This window comes from Anabrus simplex, chromosome X (genome assembly GCF_040414725.1).
Source record: "Anabrus simplex isolate iqAnaSimp1 chromosome X, ASM4041472v1, whole genome shotgun sequence".
Taxonomy (NCBI): Eukaryota; Metazoa; Arthropoda; class Insecta; order Orthoptera; family Tettigoniidae; genus Anabrus; species Anabrus simplex.
In genome coordinates this window covers 215,845,461-215,867,543 of record NC_090279.1, presented here as the reverse complement: position 1 = coordinate 215,867,543, position 22,083 = coordinate 215,845,461, and the positions used below count along the sequence as shown (strand labels likewise).

Below are 22,083 nucleotides of genomic sequence, written 5' to 3'. Positions count from 1 at the left end.
GGTCATTATCTCCTTACTGAAGCTAAATTAGATGACAATGGCGAAAGATTGGAACACACACCACAAAAATCACTTAAGCGTTTGGCGCAGGAAACTGAGGTATTTCATGCTTCTGCCTGAAAGGCAAAAAAATTATTAAAACTTAAGATTAGCGCAGTGCAACAATTACAACCGCTAGATCCCGTTAAGAGAGTGAATTTTTGCAATTGGGTTACAGGGAAGGTAGACTCAGGTGAAATTGACCCCAAGTTAATTTTTCCGTGGTTTCCCATTTTCACACCAGGCAAATGCTGGGGCTGTACCTTAATTAAGGCCACGGCCGCTTCCTTCCAACTCCTAGGCCTTTCCTATCCCATCGTCGCCATAAGACCTATCTGTGTCGGTGCGACGTAAAGCCCCTAGCTAAAAAAAAAAATTAAAATAAGTTAATTTTTTTTTCAGATAAGGCTAATTTCCATTTGCATGGCCATGTATGCTCACAAAATAACAGATAGTACAGTGCAACAAAACCAGAAATAGTGTTTGAGCAACCACTTTATGACGAGAAAATCGAGGTTTGGCTCACTTTGAACGGGCATAAAATTATAGGCCCGATATTTTATGAGAGCACAATAAACAATGTGCATTATAGAAATGAAATCCTTGACCAATTCTTTGATGAACTGACATACGCAGAACATTTTTCGGCATATTTTCAGCAGGATTCTGCCACAGCTCATACAGCTGAGGCATCAATTGCTGAATTACGGCGCGTGTTTAGTATGAGGATCATAAGTAAAAATCTATGGCCCCCTCATAGCCCAGATTTAACGGCATGTGATTTTTATTTATGGGGAATGTTAAAAAATGTAGTTTATGGGAACAACCCTCACACACTAGATGAACTTAGACAATATAAGAGCTGCAATTGCATCCATCAGTACTGAAGAACTTGGCAGAGTAACCGAAAACTTCATTAGGAGATACCGATTATGTTTGGTAGTGCATGGGGAACATTTTCAGCATAAACTGTAAAAATGGTGAGTAAAATGCATGATAAATGCATGATAATGATTTTGAGCACAAACTGTAAACATGGTGAGTAAGATGCATGATAATGATCTTGAGCACCGTATTGTGCCATACGTATGCACGTGCGGTAGCCGCCAACTGAACCGTCACTGGCGGCCAAGGTCGAGCGAGAAAGTCCTTGCCAAGCATAAATAAAGACCCTGTATAATAATAGAAACTTCAGTGAATAATAAAAAAGTCACAGGTAAAAGGACTTGGAGAGATTCTGTTGTGGTGGGTCATTATTTCTAGATGTGCCTCGTAGGGTTAGCACGTTTGGATTGTCTACATCACAACATGACGCATCACTACAGTCATGGGTATCTAAATTAGGGTCATATTCTTCCATACGTCCAGAAGAAAAGTCGTCTAATGATAAACCATCAGGAAAATCTACTACATTACCAATGTCATCTTCACTTTCATCACTCCCAGGCTCCTCCAATGATTCTCTAATTGCACTTGAACCACTTAGTTCACTCATGTTTATGTTATAATAATCACTGAACTAAAATAAGGCAATTAAAATAGAGTAAATCAGGCACACAATTATCATAAATTGGCTAGCAAACAATAACCTTCAAACGCTCAAGCAGACGTAAACAAAGACCAGTTCACAGCTGACAAATCGCCACTTACTGCTTTCCTTCCCCAACCTAAGACCAACTTGCACTGCCTACCAAATAGAGAATTTCATTTCGCAGCAAGAATATTCGTAAAATCGATTGTTGTACCGTGGTGTTATATCGACTTTACGAATCTTCTCACGGCGAGACGATAGCACTAGAGCAGGGATCCGAATCGTCTCGTAGCGAGACAATAGCACTCAGAGGGTTAAGCAAGAAAACATACTACTGAATATATGAATAAAAACTGTTCAGCAGGGATATGGAAACACTAGATATGATTTTTTCCGATATAAGGGCATTTTACAATGTGTATCCTCAGGTAGAGTGAAAACTATATCTACCATTTCTAAAGATGAAAGGAAAGTATTAAAAGGAGGGAAAAATCATAACAAATATGAAAACCTTTTCCGCTGGGGCTTATAAAATGACAAGTGCACTGAAAGGTGTGAAAAATACCAAACAAATAGTAAAACTTGCATGGGGCCAATAAAAATATCAAAGTACAGTATTATTGTGGATCACACTCTTTCTAAAATAAATGTTGGTAGAAGCCTTTTATTTCGGAGCAGTGGGCTATTAAACATTATTTTCTGATCACACCCTTAGACAATGAATTGGAGGTTACAGTTCAGCATATGCGACTGGGAAAAATGACTTTGGCCGCTATTTTGAATAAACTTCAACCAACTCGAGTGATCGAGTCGAAACTCGAAGGTGCGAGTTCAACATTCACGACCTCTGCACGCTTTAAGATGTGGATGCCAATCAACTTTCTGACAGATTTTACTTTTGTCTTCATTATTAATGAATTTCACGACCTTTTCAGTACCCGTAACTAGACTATCGCAAGACAAATATGCACCATGTAGTCAGTTTCATACGATTATGTTCCTAATCCAGATATAGGCTACCGTAACACACGACAAATATTCACTACCCTTCACTGTACCGCTCAACACAAAATAAATTTCTAACATCTGAATGGAATACGAAATACAAGCACAAATAGGCTCACTGTGTTATTCAGCAATCTCCCTGCTAACCGGCAAGCAAAACTGAATATTCCTGAGGCTACCAGCTTCCTCCCCGAAAGTGCAACTTATCCTGAGAAGTTCAGGAATTTAAGACCTTTCTTCTGTAATCACACTGTAGCATCAGCTTTTACCAGACTTGGAAATCACGTTTCTCTCACAAGGGATGACAAATAACATCTTCAGGACTAGGAAAAATGTGCTTCTACTAAGGGGTCAGTATCGATTCTCAAGTTCAAGTCTGTCCTTCACTAATCACGATCAAATTGGAAAGAGAAATAACATCATCAAAACTTCCGAATTTTCACTTATTTGCAACCTTGAGCTCAGCTGGAAGGCGCGCTAGCTGTGCAAGTCGGTACGAGTGCAAAATGATGCAAAATTTTTTAATGTAACGTGCGCAAATGAAACTACTGCCATTTTTATAACATTTTAACACAAAAATGTGAAATTCCCAGTCTTACATTAGGACCAAAACAGTAATAGGCAATCCTACAACCTCCCATGGCTTTATGTATGTAAGGTGCAACATCTGTTCTGGTCTCAATAACATATCGTAAACGATAATATTAAAATACTAAATTCGTGTTACTTAAGAAGGAGCAGTTTCGATTCCTGCCTGAAAGCTCAGGGACTATACAGTGCCCTGAAGGAAGTACAAAAAACCTCTTCACAGTTAAAATTGAAATAATAAATAAAGAGGTTCAACCTATTCAATACAAAAGAATAGGAAATGCAGTGATTACATTCTTATTTAATAATAAGTAGAAGCGGTACCGGTTTCGACCCTAGTCCAGGACATCATCAGCCTTGCGCCGACTTCGACTACTTCAATCACGATCTGAATTTTTTACATTTTAAAAAATAGCACACTGTGCATATATGTTTTCATTTGTTTCCGGTATTGTGCTTTTTACTATATTTTTTTCTCTTCACAATTGTTTTTTTCACGTCAACTGTTCCAAAAATTCTACAGGATCACAATTACTTATTCAATTATATTGAATTATATTATATGTATCTATATATACTTACATTCCCGCAACCGAAGCAAATACTGGATCATTAAGCTATTCTTCATTTTACGTTGGCGTTTGAAACCACAGTGCCTGATGTTGAATATATCACACTGATCACCGGGAGCTGGCAAGTTACTTCAATTGATCTACTCATCAGCTTCAGCACGATTATGGATCTTCATGTGTGTTCGATTGTGTTATGACTTTGTGCCTGACAGTGTATACAAGCTAGCTCATTTAACCGTTCTTCGCTTTTCATAAACATTATAAGACTTTGCCTAACACTGCGTGTGCCATACTGCCGCTCAGAAAATTATGCACCGTTTCTTTTAAGTGACTTACATTTTACTTCTGAATTTTACAGTGTCTACCCCCGTCATTTTTATATCGCCTCTTCTACTGATCCGGAGTGAACTTGATCTTTTATTTTCTTTTTCCTATGCATTGTCTTTCATGTTTTAATCGGCTGATGATGACCTGGACTAGGGTCGAAACCGGTACCACTTCTACTTATTATTAAATAAGAATGTAATTACTGCATTTCTTATTCTTTTGTATTGAATAGGTTGAACTTCTTTATTTATTATTTCAATTTTAACTGTGATACTTTTCAATACGGAACAATGAAATTTTTATCTTTAAAAACCTCTTCGGAGATACACTCGAAAAAATTTTTGAAAATAAAAATAAACATCTTTCGCTGGACATCATTTAGACTTTTGCAAGAACAAACATTTGACGAAACTCATTCCGTCTTCAAGTAGAGCTGTCGAAATGCACTCTGTCTCCTTCCAATTGTTGTGGACACTCTGTATTACGATTTTGATTCTCTAAACAATACCAGCCGAATGCGATGCTATTTATTTATTTATTTATTTCGTGTCAGAGTGTTGAAAAAACTTAAAATATAAATAAAGTATTATATACAAATAAAACAAAGTACATTTTATGTCACAAAACATGTTTCACACAATGTCTGCCCAGAAATTCCCTCTTCAGTGGCTTGAATCAAGTCTTGAAGTGTACAACGAACAGGGCAGGACTGATGGTCCCTTATGCAAGTTCACCGCCAATTTTTTTCCGGTATAGTACCGTACTTCCTCAAATTACCACAATGACGGGACATTAACATCAAGATCCGTAAGTATGCTATAGCTGTCCTTTCATGAGATACAGTTTCTTGAAAAATGCCTGATCGAGGATTAGCGTTGATGGGTCTGAAATTTCTGGACGGTTGATACGGGAAATCGTTTCTTCGAGGAACGGATAATGCAGGATTCTTACAACGTTATTTAATTAGGATGCTCACAGGACCACGTAATTTAAACGAACAATACAGGAAAACGTAGTTTCCGGGAACATATAATCGAGGTTCTACCTTATGTTCCCACCAATATATTTAACCCGATGAGTACTACGTCCGCCTATAGACGGGGTGACACGGCCGGTCCAGCAGTGCTACGCCTGCCTATAGACAGTGTACGAGAACTTTAATTTCTTTGAGTTTCCCGGTTCACTCTCGAGTTCCAATTCGAACTCTGGCACGTTCTGCCATCTGTTGGGCATTATGTAGAACTAATTGATAACGACTTATAGCTTCGGGAAGTAACTTAGAGAGTTTTTTTGTAGACATCTGCGGAATTCATCTAGGATGTAAACAAACATGGCGGAACAACAACATAGTGGCTCTTGCAGCGATGTTATTTTGGATCAAAGAATTTTTCAGTTATTAACCACAGCAGAAAGTGATGATGAAGATGATGATTTTAATGTATTGTTAAGCGATTTTTAAAGTGAGTGTGATGCAGAGAGTGCTGAAAATATTTTAAGTGAGAATGAAATAGAGCCTCCTTCTAAACAAAAGAAGAAAATCACAGTGAGTTCAAAAGCTATTTCATCACTATTTTTGTGGCGGTTGGATGATTTTTCTCCACCAGACTTTCAAGTAACTGTGATAGCCTCTGGGAGCCAAGTAGTGTTTTATGACAACCACAAAATCATTGATTTTTCTAAAACTGCTGTGCCAGTGGAGTTGGTCCAGCTGGTTGAACAAATTGGTATCACAAACAACTGGTGGAAAACATGAACTCTTACCACATTCCATGTTTAGAAAGTATTTTAAAATATCAACTTATGTACTTGTACAGCGTTACATGTATTAGTTGCCTACAGATTTTAGGAAATCATTTATTTTGGGCTCTTTACTGCGTATAAGTGTGATGTACTCATGGGCACAAAAAGTGTAATTTTGTTTTCTCTCAAAATGATACTGAACATAAGGGTAGGATTTTCCACTTGCATTTAGATTTATAAAGAACCAACCTTTATAAACATTTTAAGCTAACTGATAAGTTAAAAATTGAGGCTTCTACAATTTTTTTTTACACAGGAAGAAAAAAACCTCAGCACTGAGGTACCAAACAGTCAACTGGTAACTCAGCACTTACAAGAGTTTAAGCATAGCATGCAAGACTTTACAATGTAGCGTGTGTGTACAATAGTTGAAATCTTGTTGAGATCAAATCACTGGAAGTGGCAAACAGCTTTCATTATAAAATATCAAAGCCCACTCTGCTTTCGAAGCTGAACATCTGGTCAGTACTAGCACAACAACCTTAACGGCGTGTCAAGGCAGTCCTTCTATTGTTTACTTCACCTAGGCTCTATTTTACATTGACGGCATATCTATGTGGATCAACATTTAAATAAGTTTTAGCTCACTGAGAATCTTGACGTTTTGTATCCAATGGATGTTCTCACTGTATAATATTGAGCATCCTGTAACCATGGACTCCATCTCGCTGGAGGCAGGGGCAGATTTGGGCACTTTTCCTTAAAAGCAGCAACTCTAGAACTTGATTTTGAAAATACTTTCTTTACTGAATAAATTCAATCATTCACTTTTGGGAATTGATTTCTATTTTCTTCTGCTACTCGGTGTAGTGCATATGCAAGACAAGTAACGGGATAACGGTAAAACCCACAAATTCCTGGTTCCAGACTTGCCTCAGAACCCCAATACCCGCCGTAACACCAGCTTGGCTTGCACCTCCATCTTAGATGCTTTCTGTAAAAACTTAATTATACCATGCTCAGTAGCTGCAGAATTGATTATTTTAACCATTTTTGGTTCAGTCTTGTCCATATTGACTTATATTCAATTTCTATAGAACACTTTGCCTTGTCAATGCTTTACATTTTATTATAATTAATTGAACTCAGTAGTTGCAGTCGCTTAAGTGCGGCCAGTATCCAGTATTTGGGAGTTAGTGGGTTTGAACCCTACCATCGGCAACCTGAGGATGGTATTCTGTGGTTTCCCGTTTTCATATCAGGCAAATGATGGGGCTGTACAAATAAGACCATGCTACTTCCTTCCCACTCCTAGCCCTTTCCTGTCTCATCGTCGCCATATGACCTATCTGTGTCTCTGCGATGGAAAGCAATTTGTAAAAATATATATATATATAAAAATGAATACTGTTACTTTTTTATTTTATGAAAATTATAAGATTTAGGGAAAAAAAAAATGTTCTTACAGGCTCAGAAAGGCAAAAATAGACTGTAACATTGAAATAGGCACGTATAAGCCAGAGCAAAGTGTAGCTTCCACTGAAGTCCCAGTCTCATCCATGGCTGTGACAATATGGAAGCTGCTGAGGTATGGGTGGTGCTGATTAATGACATTCAGAGCACAACCAGTGTGTCTGAGTGTCATGAAAGGTGCTGCTCATAGGGTTAGTTGTGCTACAATAGCACTGTCTGGCCCAGTGAGGAAAGCAATGGCAAACTACCTCACTCCTCATCTTGCCTAGTACGCCTCATTTTGGTACTGCCATTGGTTTTTGTGGTTTCCATATAACTGCATAGCCTTTGGTGATGCTATTTGAGGATCCAACCAGCCTCTGGTCTGATGACCTAACAAACAAAGCACTATAAAATTTTCCTTTACTGTGATGTTAGGTACATAATACAGATAACTGTCACAGACAGACATGATAGGGACTTACGGAAAATAATAGGTAAAAACCTAAAGATCCAATGTCTAATAATTCAGATCTATGTGGGAAGAAGGGGCAATAAAAAAAATAGGGACAAGGACAGTCTCCATATCTTCAAACAGATGTGCTCTCCCCTCATTAACCCCAGTTCTATTAAACCTAGTTCTTCTCAGCCCCCAGCCAACTTCACCAAGTGAGCAGAGGAGGAGTTATTGCGGCATATCTTCAGCCATGATGCAGGTGGGGTGGATAAGAAGAAAAATGGAAGAAGCAAAAAAAATTTAAAAATACAAGATGGATAAAGGTGTTAAAAGGCTAAGAACACAGCACAAAGAAAGGAAATCATTGGGCCAGTATGAAAGAAACTTTTGTTCTGGTCTTTATCCTATTTCTCTATACAGTATATCACTTGGTTGTTCCTTTCCAGTATTACGTATGGGTAACATTATACAGACATGAGATGCAACAGCTTTTATCTCTAAAAATAGTCAGTGATCTCACCGATAGTCAACCTTCACCGCATGTACCGAATCAGCATGCATCTTCATCCGCAGCTCGTCGCGTACTCTGCGAGTAACAGTCTCTATGTAGTTTAAGTCGGCAGGATCACAGTAGCCTTTGCGGCATAATATGGAGCGATACCTGATGGCCAGCACATATGTTTGCCCCTCCTCAGTGGATCTGTGAGACATGGTACAACGTTAGGACCACAGCAGTCAATAACTTGTAAACACGGTTGTAAAACACAACCTCTTATTGCTCAGAAATGACTCACCTCCTCAGAATCCTCTCTGTCCTGACCAGCTGCAGACTGTCAGAGACCCGAGCCTGGCACGTTATGTAACCCTCTTGCTTTGTATAGATCAGGAACTCAGCAGCGTCTTTTGTTGGGTGTAGCTTGACAGTGCTGGTGTCGGTCTTCTCGAGTGGAGCACCCTCGAGATAACACTTGGTTGAGTTTTGGTGCACTCTCTCAGGATGGTCCACTCGCAGGTACAGTTCGTTTCCTTCCCTGTTGTATCTGTAACAACACCATATATATTGTACCACATGTTTCAGATATCGGTAAGATGCATAGCCTAAAGTAACATGTGCTTTGGAGAAGTACCATATTTCTCCGAATCCAAGACAACTTCTTTTTCTCTCAGAATCTCATATGAAAAATCAAGGGTTGTCTTACATTCGTGACCTAACAGTAACGAGCACCTTCGATTTTCAGACATAATGGCATTTTATGTTGTATATCCGCAGGTAAAGTGAAAATTGTATGAGAAAGTATTGAAGAGTGTGAAAAACACAAGAGAACAAATATGAAAACTTATTCCACTGGGGCTTATAAAATAATAGTGCACTGAAAAGTGTTAAAAACACCAAACAAAAAATATGAAAAAATTTGAATGGGCCCCACAAAAATATTGAAGTATTCTTGCAGATCACACTCTTTCTAAAACAAATTTTAGTAGAAGCCTTTTATTTCGGGCTAGTTGGTTATTAAACATTATTTTTCTGGTCACACACTTAGACAATGAATTGGAGGTTATACACGGCCATGTGCAACCGCAACAGAATTACTTTGGCCGCCATTTTTAATTGAACAAAACTTCGACCGACCAGGACCGATTCGAGTGATGGAGTCGAAACTGGAAGGTGCGAGTTTCAACATTCACACCAACTCTGCGACTTAAAAAAGTGGATGCCCGTCGACTTGCTGACAGACGTTAATTTTGTCCTCATTTGTAAGGAATTTCATGACTTTTTCCGTATCCATAATTAGGGGATCACAAGACAAATATGCATCACGCTGGTCAACTTCACACTGTTATGTTTCAGATGTAGGGTATCACGTGACAGATATTCACTACCTTTCACTGTACAACTTAACATGAAATACTTTTCTAACTTCTGAATGGAATGCAAAATACAAACACAGACAGGCTCATTGTGTCATTCTGCAGTTTCACTGCTATCCGGCAAGCAATGAGGCTAATGGCTTACTTCCCAAAGGTGCAATTTTCCGCTATCTCGCAACTGCACCAGGGGCTCTTACCCGAGTTGGAAATCACGTTCCTTCCACAAGGGATGACAAACAACAATTTCAAGGCTAGGAAAAATGCGATCGTACTAAGCGGTAATAGCGAAAATTCATGACATAGTAGGTCAGGTATTTTTATACACTTAATACAATGAGAATCGGGACTTCAAATTTACGGCGTCCTAAGCGGAAAAACGTGTTAATGAGGAACGCACTAATGAGGGTTCATTGTATTTGAGTGTCTATTATTTGGAGTATTTGATAATTTTTTATTTGTGGGTTATGCATTTCAATGATCAGTTAATATAAGCAACACAAAAAAAGAGAGATAATTCACCTGATAGCCACCCCAATAAGGAATTCAAAGGATCGGCCTCCTAATCATTTCGTATGAACAATATTTATTTTTATGATATTTGGATTAAGCAGGGGAGTCATAACTCAAGATTACTATTGCCACCATCAGGAAGATTGTCCCTTTCAGATTTTATTTGAGAAATTAAATCCAGTACATGCTTCTGCAAGTTAGGGAGTACAAGTGGTGTCTTACAATCGTCAATTAATTTTTTAATGCTGAGTCCGATATGGTCTGTTTGTTTATTCTGAAGAAGTTCGGAGTCTCCTTAGGAATTGTCCCTCAAGCACCAATCATAAGGCCAATAATTTCCCATTTTAAAATTTCGTACTTCTTTCTGAGATCATCAAGGCATGGTTCATATATGGCCTTTTTCTCCTCGCACACTAATCGAGGCTGCTGTTCATTTTCCTCAGATGTTACAGTGGAATCAATCACCACTTTTCATCCGATCGATGACAACAATATCAGCTCGTCCAGTGGATCCATTTGTCGAAAGACCTGCTACTTCTTCATGGATCTCCAAATGTTGTTGTTTACGGAGACTTCCAGCAATCGATTGGCGAACTGTATTTTGTGCCTATGGATCCTCCCTTACAACAGAACAACAGGTTTCAAACTCATCACACATTCTGCAGCGGGATGAATTAAGGCTCCTTTCCAGGGAGAGATTGAGCTGGGATGACGTTACAGTTCATTTTACTTGCTTCTGTCCATTATCCGCATGACATACCTCTCTTATTACTGATCCAAGCGTTTCCTTTCTCTCAGTGGGAGAAGAATATCACTCCCTCACCCTTGGATGGTAATGTGCACCAACTCTAAAGGAATCTTGGCCATGCGGTTAGGGGCGTGCGGCTATGAGCTTGCATCTGGGAGATAGTGGGTTTGAATCCCACTGTCGGCAGCCTTGAAAATGGTTTTCAGTGGTTTCTCATTTTCACACCAGGCAAATGCTGAGGCTGTACCTTAATTAAGGCCACAGCCACTTCCTTCCAACTTCTAGGCCTTTCCTATCCCATCATCGCCATAAGACCTATCTGTGTTGGTGTGACGTAAAGCCACTAGGGAAAAAAAAATCCAGATGAGCTTGGGAAGAGGGTTTTCGAGACGTTCAACTTGTTCCTTGCTAAGCGGCAGGCGTTCAAGGCAGTGGGTGATTTCAGTATAGAGCTCTCTAGTGGCTTTGATGTATGGGCTTCTCTCATGCATCAGCCTTATGCAAATATTTATATGCTGAATGAAAGTCTCCCATTGAGCTTTGAAAATTCCAAGTCCTCTAAGATAGTGTGGTGCGTAAATCATTGCATCTGGGGCGTCAGTAGGTAATCCAATAATTTCTTTAACGGAACTCCTTATAATCTTATCAAAGTCACCAAGAAATCTCATTGTCAGATTTTTCAAAGGTGCACACTGGAATGGGCCAAATATATTGGTTGAGTATATTTAGCTTCTGATCCGGAATGAGAAGGGGTGAACTAACCAACTGGTTCAAATTTCTTGTGAGCTGATTGATTACTGCAGAAGGATTAAATTAAATTTTGTGTTGATATGTTACCCCAAGGTACGGTATTGTTTCATCTGGTGGAATGCACTCAACTGTATTCCCATCCAGAGTTGTGTTAGCAGAGGTGATCAGCTAATCTTTACACATCAATATGGCCTTGCTTTTAATAGTATTTATTTGGAGTCTGATCTTGGCTAAAGAAGCTGTTACTAGATCTGCTGCTTTGTTCTTACAAAGTAGCGCCAAATCATCGGCAAAGGCAAGCACCATCTGATTTTCCATACTTGGTACTAAGTTGTACCCATATTCCTTGGCTATTTCTCTTTCACTTAGTTCCCTCAGAACATGATTGACTGCTAAACTGAATAGTATAGAAGGAACGGGATCACCTTGAACTCCGCCTTTCTTGATAGGGATTTGACTTGTTCTAGTTGTTCTGTTAATTTGTATTCTGTTTGAATTTTCCTTAAGGAGATTAATAATTAGCGTTCTAAGTTTTGGTGAAACAGGAATGGTGCTTAGAGTTCATTTTATAAGCTCATGAGATACATTATCAAACACTTTAGAGACGTCTAGGAATACAATGCAGCAATCCTTCCTCTTAAGTTTTGAGTCCTACATGCACCCGTCTACAATAGATGAATTAATAAAAGTTCCCAGGCATTCTGATTAGGACTGAGTATGACATTTTTCCTGAGCATTTTATCGATCACTCTTTCAATAATTCTCCATAATACGGAATATAGTGTTATAGAGCGCCAGTTCTGGACATTGTCTGGATCTCCACCTTTATGAATTAATATTGTTCTACCATGCTGAAATACGATGGCACATATCCCCAACAAACCATGTAAGTTTGCAATGAAAGAAATGGTTTTGTATGCAATGAGGTCTTTAAAAATCTTTAGCCTTACTCCATCTTTCTCAGGGGCGGAGTCTATTCGAATTCCCCAACATGCATCTGGCTCATTTTCAAAATTATCGGCCTCGCACACCTCATCGTATTTATCAAGTAAATGTACACTGCTAGAATCAAACAGACTGCTACAATATTCAGAAATAGTCATAACACTCAGTTTACAATCTACTAAGGATGGGGAAGAGAAAATTTTCCTCACCACAATCCTTCGATTATTAAGAAATTGAAACTGAATGAGTTCAAAGTCATATCTATTCCTTTGTCGTTGGGCTTTTTTTTTTTCTGGCTTGTTTAGCATTTTAAAACTTTTGTAAGTTAGTCCATCAGGATTATTTTTCCTCGCCTGCCTCTTTTTATAGTATTTTACTGATGGGTGCTGGGACCCTTTACAACTATTCACAGCTTCCTTGAGAAATACGCAGTAGTCATTCACTGCCTTATAAACTCTTGATCTTCAGGTGAATCCAAGGAGACAAGTCCTTCAAACCTGCTTTCCCATTCCTTACATTCATTGTTGACGTCATGCAGGAGATCTGAGCTATTCTGACATGGATGGTTTATAGCTGGAGCTGCAGAATCAGTATTGCTGCAATTTTTCAAAGATGAGCTTTGATGGAGTTGACTAATGTTGTTCTGGTCAGCTTCCGTGTGAGATCGAACCAGGTAGTGTTAGATACTTTTGAAAAGCCCTCTGCATAACTCACATTTCTTCAGTGACTGAGGTAAAATGCTCAGGTGTTTAGAAGTTGCATTGCAAGGAGAATTTTATGAATCATTAGGGTCTTCATTGTGACAACGACTAATGTGAATATGAATACCTCCTGTGGTAAAGTTCTTGTGGCATAATTTGCTTTCTATGAGTGTTTGAGAATTTCCTGTAGAACAAGAGGGTTCTTTTTCCATTTTTAGGTTAAATTAAGTCAATGATGACATCGCAAGGGTCATTCTGCTTTAATTTTATTGTAGTGAAATTAAGAATATATGTGTGATAAACAAATCAAAATAAGAATTAGTTTAGAAATGTAATGCTAAAACTAATCTGAATTTAAAATAATATAAGAGGAACAAATAATATTACAGGCATTAACCCAATATAAAAATGTTGACCATATGATGGATAAAAAGAGCTGGGATGAAAGCATTACAAAACCGAACTTAATTCAAAACTTGATTACTCATGGTCAGTAGAAATGGCACACAACGTACAGCAATGCGATCGAGTTTGAAGGTTGGTGCGACTACCACCTAGGTGGGGTTATGTGTCGTGTAGTGTATCTCTTTGGAAATCTCGAAGATGTACAATCAACGCTAAAAAATAAAAATGAACAAGATGGCGGCAATTCAGGATCCAAATTCACACAAGTATTATGGAAAGAATTTCTGTAATTAAAATCGAGAATTTGTAGATAACACTATCAGATATGCAAAGCACATCCATGTATCATAACGACAACCAGCGATCACACAGAACTACAGTACCACTAAATACACTGGGTATATTCTCCCAGTGAAATCATAGGAGAATAAAATTCACCACCTTCTTTAATATGAAAGGGCACATATGCAATTTTTGCACTGACACCGGATGAATTGAAAATTGTTTTAATTGTTAATAATAACGCAATTTACACTGCAACATATAATTTTATGCTAAGTTTAACATAATATAATATTTAAGTGGGTACACGTTGGCAAAAACTATCTCTTTTTTAAAGAAAAATTTTACTGAAAATGATTCCCCACTATGCAGGAATTTTTTGTTTATGACCTCCCCACTTAATGGGTTAAGCATAAGGAAAAGGTCATGAAATTCCTTACTAATGAAGACAAAATTAAAATCTGTCAGAAAGTGGACTGGCATCTGATTCTTAATGCGTGCAGAAGTCACACCTATGAGTTACGACTTGATCATTCGGTCTGATCGAAGTTTATTCAAAATGGCAGCCAAAAACGTTCCTCCCAGTTCACTCATGGTCGAGTATAACATCAAATTCGTTGTCTAAAAGTGTGACCAGAAAATAATGTTTAAAAACCCACTACTCTGGGAAAAAAAGACTTCTACTAACATTTTTTTTTAGAAAGAGTGTATTCTGCAATAATGCTCTGCAATTTTTATTGACCCCCCATGCACATTTTCATATTTGTTTTTTGGTATTTTTCACACCATTCAGTGCACTAATTTTATAAGCCCCAGAGGATTTTTTTAAATATTTGTTCTCTCATGTTTTTCACACCTTTTAATACTTTCCTCTCGTCTTTATAAATGGTAGATATAGTTTTCACTGTACCCACGGATACATGACGTAAAATGCCCTGATGTCGGAAAAAATCGTATCTAGTGTTTCCAGCTTCCTGTTGGATAGTTTTTATTCTTAGGCCTATATTCAGCAGTACGTTTTCTCACTTAACACGTTCTGTTTTGTTGTCCCATGCAGAAACGTTTTAACAAGATTTTACTGTATATGGAGCGAGGGCAGATAACACTGTTGTTGGTGATTTGTCTGTCGGATGGTGACATTAAGCCTTGAGCAGACCCCTTTTTGTTATTCCACTGGAGTAGGCTATGTACCAGCACTGGGTTTCACCCTCTCCCATCCTACTATCATATATCACATCATCCATTTCATCTTATTAACTCCCCTGATGAGGTTGACAGTCGGAAGGGCACCCAGTCGTACAAACTCGCTATAGCCTAAAGTTTTATCTCAATTCATACCTGACCCCATAGAAAAATGGGATAATGTTTGGACATGCAGTTAATTCCTCTAACTTTGTGATCATTTTTCAAACAAGACATCACAGTAAATACCACCAGAGAATACATCCCTCCACATGAACTGTCAACCTCAGATAATTCTGTCAATGAAATCATGGTCTTTCAGTTCAAGGACAAGCCATTTGTTTTTTATCCATATAATCACTGTGCCCACAATTTCATATTTTTTGTTCACCTCTAAGAACTTAACAATGTCACTTGAATTATGCCTTAAAGCCATGCTGTGATATCAAGTGAGCACAAAGGGATGTTGGGGTTAAACACGGACAGTAGTGGAGTAAAGTGCATGCAAAAATAGACAGCTCATCAAGTTACCTTTCACCTAAATGGAAATTAACAACTTGACTTTCCTCTCCTGTTTATGAGGGGAAGCTTGGAAGCAACTTGCCACTCAACTTCTCTACAGTTTCTTTCTGTAAATTGGCCTTAAGCTCCAGTTATCAATAAACAAACGTCACCTGAAGTATAGTGTGGGCTCAGGGTCAGGATGTTGAAACTTGGCGAGCACCCTCTCCCTCTCTGCCAGGGCATCCTTAACCATGTCGTCGTAAATGAGGGTTGTAATGCACATAACCGAGTGGCGGCGCGAACAGTCCTCCATGCGGAGACCAAGTCCGTTTTTTGGGTCTGACGTGAGTAAAACACAGGAGCCTTTTCGTGATTCCATAGTCCAGGGAATGTCAGCCGACTGTGGTCTACTTCCAGTCCTGATAAGAGACAAAGACACCTATTTAGAGCAAACAGTGTACAAAGGTAGTTAGACTCATATTTGTACTGAGACAGAGAGAATCATGTAGGCTTACATTTGAGTAACATTATATTTTAATACTTCATAGTTTGTAAATAATTAAATTTATCTTATTGGTAAGAAACCGTGCACATAAAACAGTAACCAACCTTAATATTGAAAAATAATTAGCTATGAAAGTTTTGTATTCTTTACCAGGTGTATGCATAAGTCTTTTCCAGTTTCACTAAGAGATGGCGCCAGCGAACAGTACACAGCGTATGAATCTGACATGTCAGTTTGTTCGTCTGACATTGACCTACCAACACACAAGTTGATTCCGCCAAACACTAGCATCTGTGTTGTATTGTCCAGTGATCATGTCAATGTTTGTGCCTGAAAAAGAATATTTGCAGCATGCATTGCTTTTCTTATTTAATCAAAAGAAAAGGCTGTGGAAAGTCATTGTTTGCTGGTAGAAACATAGGGTGAACAGACTCCATCGATTAAAAGATGTGGGATAAGATTTCGACAAATCGCTTCTGCAAGAAGACCATGCTTTCTGAGAATCCTGTAGCGAAGCACGGGTACATCAGCTAGTATATGTATATATTTACGGATTTACAAGAAAAGCTGTAATAACATTACGCTATTGACTTTCTACTATATCACTAAGAATTTAAACAAATCAAGTAAAATATATTTTTCTGTTGAGTATTACATCTGCCACACGTTACTGTACCCATTCCAAAAGTGCATGTTGCTTGACATTATGAAACTATTCCCCAGTTAAGGGGTTAACCATGGTCCAAACCACATTTCTTCTAATTATACACTCCATTAGAAATGACTCTCCACAGAATGTCTTGCAGCTGGAGCCTATCCCGAGTGCACAGTTTGGGTGGCAGAAGTCAGATGCGAGTGGACAGCTCAAGAGGTTGCACAACACACTGGATCGAGAAATTGAAAGCCCAACAGTTCTGTAATAACGTATTACACAAAAATAGACAGTTAACAAAGCAACTTAAAAAGGAATGAACTGTAAGCCTGATGATCGTTTCACAAATTGCATGTGGGTTTTCAGAAATCCACAGCCAGATACTTTGACTATTTCTGTAACCAGTTAATGAAACCAACCTTCTTCGGTAAAAAATGCCCTGTCTAACATTTCCTTCCTGTGATGTTGAACAAACCACTGAAATCACTGGCAATAAAAAATTCCTCTTCTCTGCATCTGCCAACTTCAACTCCTGAACAAGATAAATATTTAGCTTTTTTCTTGCCACTCTGTGCGCTGTGAAGACATACACGCCAGTCTGCTGTGACAATTTCTGCATGGATTTAGACAGACATTTAAGAACCCTGACAGAAACATCCAAAAGCTTCTCTTCCATTAAACTGGCGGTCTGCCGCTCTTCGGAACATTGAGTACGGTAATGCAGTAACAAAATTAATTTATTAAATCTCACACCACATCACGATGCAGTGGAACCGAGTCGTAAAACTGTTCACAAAATCTTCTTTTCACTCTCTTCCTGCATTTGTCACCTTCCCGGAAAACCCACTCCACTAAAAACATTCGCCCATCTGTAGTAAGCATCTCAAGTCTTGCACACTACTGACGACTTCCCCCAACATTTATTATAACAGCACTGCATCCTGCTCGGCTCAGCTGGAGCACCGCCAGCCTGGCTCACTGCAGAGACTCAGTTGAGTTGTAACACACTACTATTCTCAATCATTTTCAACCAACTTAGTCTGGTTCTCCCTACTTCTATATGTGTTTCCATCATCCACTTTGGCATCCATACTCTTAATATGTCCAGACCAGCTAAGTTTCTCATAAAGCTTCACCACTCAGGTTTCCTTCCTGACAACTTCATATATTACTCTGCCCTGTCTATTTGTCAGTATCCATGTGTCAGTATTATAAACTTCACAGGAACCTCCACACCAGGTTTCTGGCAGAATCCTGTTGAAACCTTTTACTGATCTCCTGGTCCAGCCCTGCATCTGCATCAGTTCGCTTCCCAAGTACTTGAAGCTCTCAACAATTTCAAGCTTTTGTTCCTTTATTTTTATAATTCCTTTCCCTTCCCTTTCTCCTCTAGTCTCTTTTCAATGCTAATTTTCATTTCATAATTTTTAATAATTTCACTCATGTCGAGTTGCCCATTGTACTTCCTCTCTGTTTGTACACCACAATTTTCTTTTTCTTCATTTCCCGCTTCCAGTCTTCTGGTTTGGGTTGTGAATCAAGGACCTCCACACTTTTCTACCTCTCCACCACTCCCTTCCCTCCTCCAATATCTCTTCTACTTCTACTCCTCTCTTCTGTATACTCTCCTTCACCATATCTGTCCACCTCTTTCTGGGCCTTCCCCATTGTCTTCGTCATATTATTTCCTCTACTGGCTTTGGAACTCTATCCTCTTCCATTCTCATCATGTGTCCAAACCATTTCAGCTTACTGCTCTCTATCTTGTCTTGCATTTCTCTCTCTGATTTCTATGTTTCCGATTTTATCCCTTTGTGTCTTCCTAATTATTTCTCTAAGGAATTTCATCTTGGCTGCTTGGATTATGCTTTCATCACGTTTTGTTGTTGTTGTCCATGTGCCTACAACGTATGTCAAAATTGGTGAGTAATACAATGAGTTCACAATATCATCTGCAAATGGCAAAAACTTCAGCTCCCCATCCCATTGTTTTAACTCCTTCACAATGTTGCTCTAATATTGAGATAAAAATCACAAAGTCCCCCTGTGAGTGGGGGACACAGAGAAAGAATACACCCACGGTATCCCCTACCTGTCATAAGAGGCAACTAAAAGGGGTGACCAAGGGATGATTGAATTAGAACCGTGAGATTACTTGTAATTTGTACCACCACGCGGGGAACACCATGGGTCGCCTTTACTTGCGCATAGTACCGCTATGTTAGGTATACAATAGGTTTGTGATTAGTAGCAACAGAGTGTGAATCAGGGTGCGTTTTACAGTACCTGTGATTAGTACCCCTATATGAGTGATACCCTGGGTCTACCTTGCCTACGATTAGTACCCGCTATGTGAGGAACACCATGGGATAGTACGAGTCTCTGTGATTAGAACACGTATGTGAGGAACACGATAGGTTTGCGTCGCCTGTAAATGGCACCGAAATGTGAGAAACACCACAGGTCTGTGTTACATGTGCATATTACATTACCTGTGAATAGTACCACGATATGTGGAATACTGCAAGTCTACGCTAGTTTTGATTAGTACCGCAACATGACAAATACCACGGTTCTACTTTCCTAGCGATAAGTACCATTATGAGGGGCCAATAACCTGGATTTTGGACCCCTTTAGACTACAAGCAACATCAATTCAGGATTGTGCTTTAGAAGCAGTCCCTTGGTCAGTAATACTATTGTTTAACGCTAGTTTCTGGGAATGTGGGGCATTGTGGGGCATTGCAGGTTGGATCCACTGATTGTTTTAAATTCATCCATTCATTCTTCGTCATCACGTTTTGAATTCTGTTCAGTGGGTGCTTTTGGACTTTTAAATTGTCATTACATTTTGTCTCATTTCGTACCATTACGGACTGATGACCTAGATGTTAGGCCCCTTTAAGCAACAAGCATCATCATCAAATTCACAAAGTATTGACTGGTGGATTTAAATGTTCAACTTTAATAAGAGAAATAGTTTCCTCACCAGTGTACCGGAAATTCCCCATCACGGTTGATAAGCTCATACTTGAGGGATCTGTTAGCCACCGGCTGGTTCACAGGGATCCAGAGATTGGTCAGGTTCTCCTCACGTAGAAACTTCTCCATTAGGTTACTCTTTGCCCTGGGTATGACATCCACCAGAGTGTCCTGAGAGCCGAGGAGCATGCAGAGTTGAACAGCCCTCTCCCAGTCGAAGTGACTTGTGTTCCAGTAAGCACAGAAGGTGGCATTGAAGAATGGCTCATCTCCTTGCAGGCAGTCTGTGGGCAGACAAACATGTCAAACTCACCAGCTCATTCTCTTCCCACAGAGGGACAACATCCTGGACTTGGTGGACACAGATATAAGGGAACAAAAAAGTAAATAAATCAAGTGACAACAACATGAATATGACAGGGTTCCTATCACTTATCTTTCAAAAATTATTATGAGGAGAGACAGAAGCTGAAGTTCAGAAGAAACTTGATGAATGGAACAACACATTCAAAAATTTTGGACTGAAGATGAGCAAAACAAAAACAGTGGAAATGACCATCAACAGGGAAGGAACAAGCTCAAATATATTTCTGAAAGGAGCAAAAATCGAATCAGCCTCCCACTTCAAGTACCTTGGAAGCACAATATCGAAAGACAACACTATTAGGCAGGAAATACTCAGCAGGACACAGAAAGCATCGAACTTCTACAATCAAGTCAGAAATCTCCTCTGGGACTGCAAAATACCACAGAAAGCAAAAACAATCATGAACCACACTTACTTTGTACCAATCCTCACGTACGGTTTAGAGACATGTACCCTACTAAACAAAGACTTCAGTAGAATCCAAGCAACTGAAATGAGATTCATTAGAACCATGAACCAAACAACCAGAAAGGACAAGATCAGAAATGAAGTGAATAGGAAAGTAGCTGGTATTGAGGTTCCTATTATCAGTGTCATAAAGAAACACAGACTTCAGTGGTATGGACACATAATGAGAATGAACAGGGAAAGACCTGCCAGAAAATATTTCGACCTTAATCTCATAGGAAGAGGAGCACAGGGAAGACCAAGAAAACGTTGGATAGAGACTGTAAGATCAGATGTGGAGGAGAGAGGATACAAATGGGAGGATGTACTGGATCAGAAGATGTATGAAGACATAAGGAGATGGCGAGCGCTTGTACACCACGCCCGGGAAACTGGAGTTGGGAAATGATGATGATGATGATGATGATATTTTGTAAAAAACCGGAACATAATAAAAATTACAAATTCAGAAATAAATTCATCACATATCATGAATCATAAGTTACAATCACATTTCAATTGCAAACATTCTACTTCAAAAATATACAAGAGTAAAGTTCATAGTTTTAGGTTTACTGAATTGTTTATAAGTTTTATGTATCTTTTCATAACTTTGATGTTTTGGAATAGAACTCGGCACAACTCAAATTCTTTAAATTACAGTGGTTAAAGCTTTTACTGTATCAGTTTCAAGTCTATTTTTCTCATCTGTCCATGGTGCATTTATATTGCCAACAGAAGCATGAAGAGGCAAAAAGAAAAGAACATCACCATAAATGTTACCAACACTGTAATACAGACAATGTTCTATGAATTAGCCATCAGCAGTGTTTCATATTTAAAACAGAATAAATTTCATATTTAGTTTTTCTTCAGGAAAGAAAGTTAAAAGAAAAATTGGGTCTGAAAAAAATAGTCAGGCAATTGGACGTATTAAAAAAAAAATGGACGAATCGGAAACCTGACGGGTCAGACGAGTTCCCAGCTTCACCAGATTGGGTAACCACAGATTCCTAAGCGAGCCTAGTATTCTTTACGCCCACTTGATATACGTTCCTCACTTCTTGTTGGATTCTGACGCCGATGTTATTAGCTTTGCAAGACCCACCTTGGCCTCTGCCTTTCTTTCGCCGATACCTTTTCCATCATTGTTCAGAGAGGACGGTTGCTCAGTTGTACCACATGCTTGCGATATGTACAGCTCAGCAAGTTCGCTGGTGCTTTGGAGAAGTAGATTTTCAGTCCAAACTTCCGGTGTCTTGGCAGTATCTCTGCTATACGGTAGACTCTAAAGGAGAAAGCTTCAAATGGTGGGATGAGGAAAAACTTAAATAAACTGTGCAGTACAATTGAATCGTGCAGTCGAGTAAGGAACTAAGTCAGATTTTGCTACTTTTCAGGAGAGCAAAAAAACTGATTTTCTTCGACACGCTTCAATGAATAGTTCCCATTATTTTATATAATATTTAGATCAGTGATAGATATGTAATGGAGGTAACAGGAAAATGTTCAAGAAAAATTTA

General features: G+C 38.9%; 1 protein-coding gene across 1 annotated transcript in view; it reads right to left on the bottom strand.

Annotated features, from left to right (window-relative positions):
• LOC136885904 (adhesion G-protein coupled receptor G6) overlaps nt 1-22,083 on the bottom strand; it is an 80,515-nt gene that overhangs the window by 34,855 nt on the left and 23,577 nt on the right. Inside the window, exons 4-8 of the mRNA XM_068230965.1 lie at nt 19,754-20,030; nt 15,778-16,026; nt 8,506-8,751; nt 8,249-8,411; nt 1,309-1,558 (exon numbers count right to left, since the gene is read on the bottom strand). Of these exons, the coding sequence (XP_068087066.1) occupies nt 1,309-1,558; nt 8,249-8,411; nt 8,506-8,751; nt 15,778-16,026; nt 19,754-20,030 (1,185 nt within the window). The remainder of the gene's footprint in view (nt 1-1,308; nt 1,559-8,248; nt 8,412-8,505; nt 8,752-15,777; nt 16,027-19,753; nt 20,031-22,083) is intronic.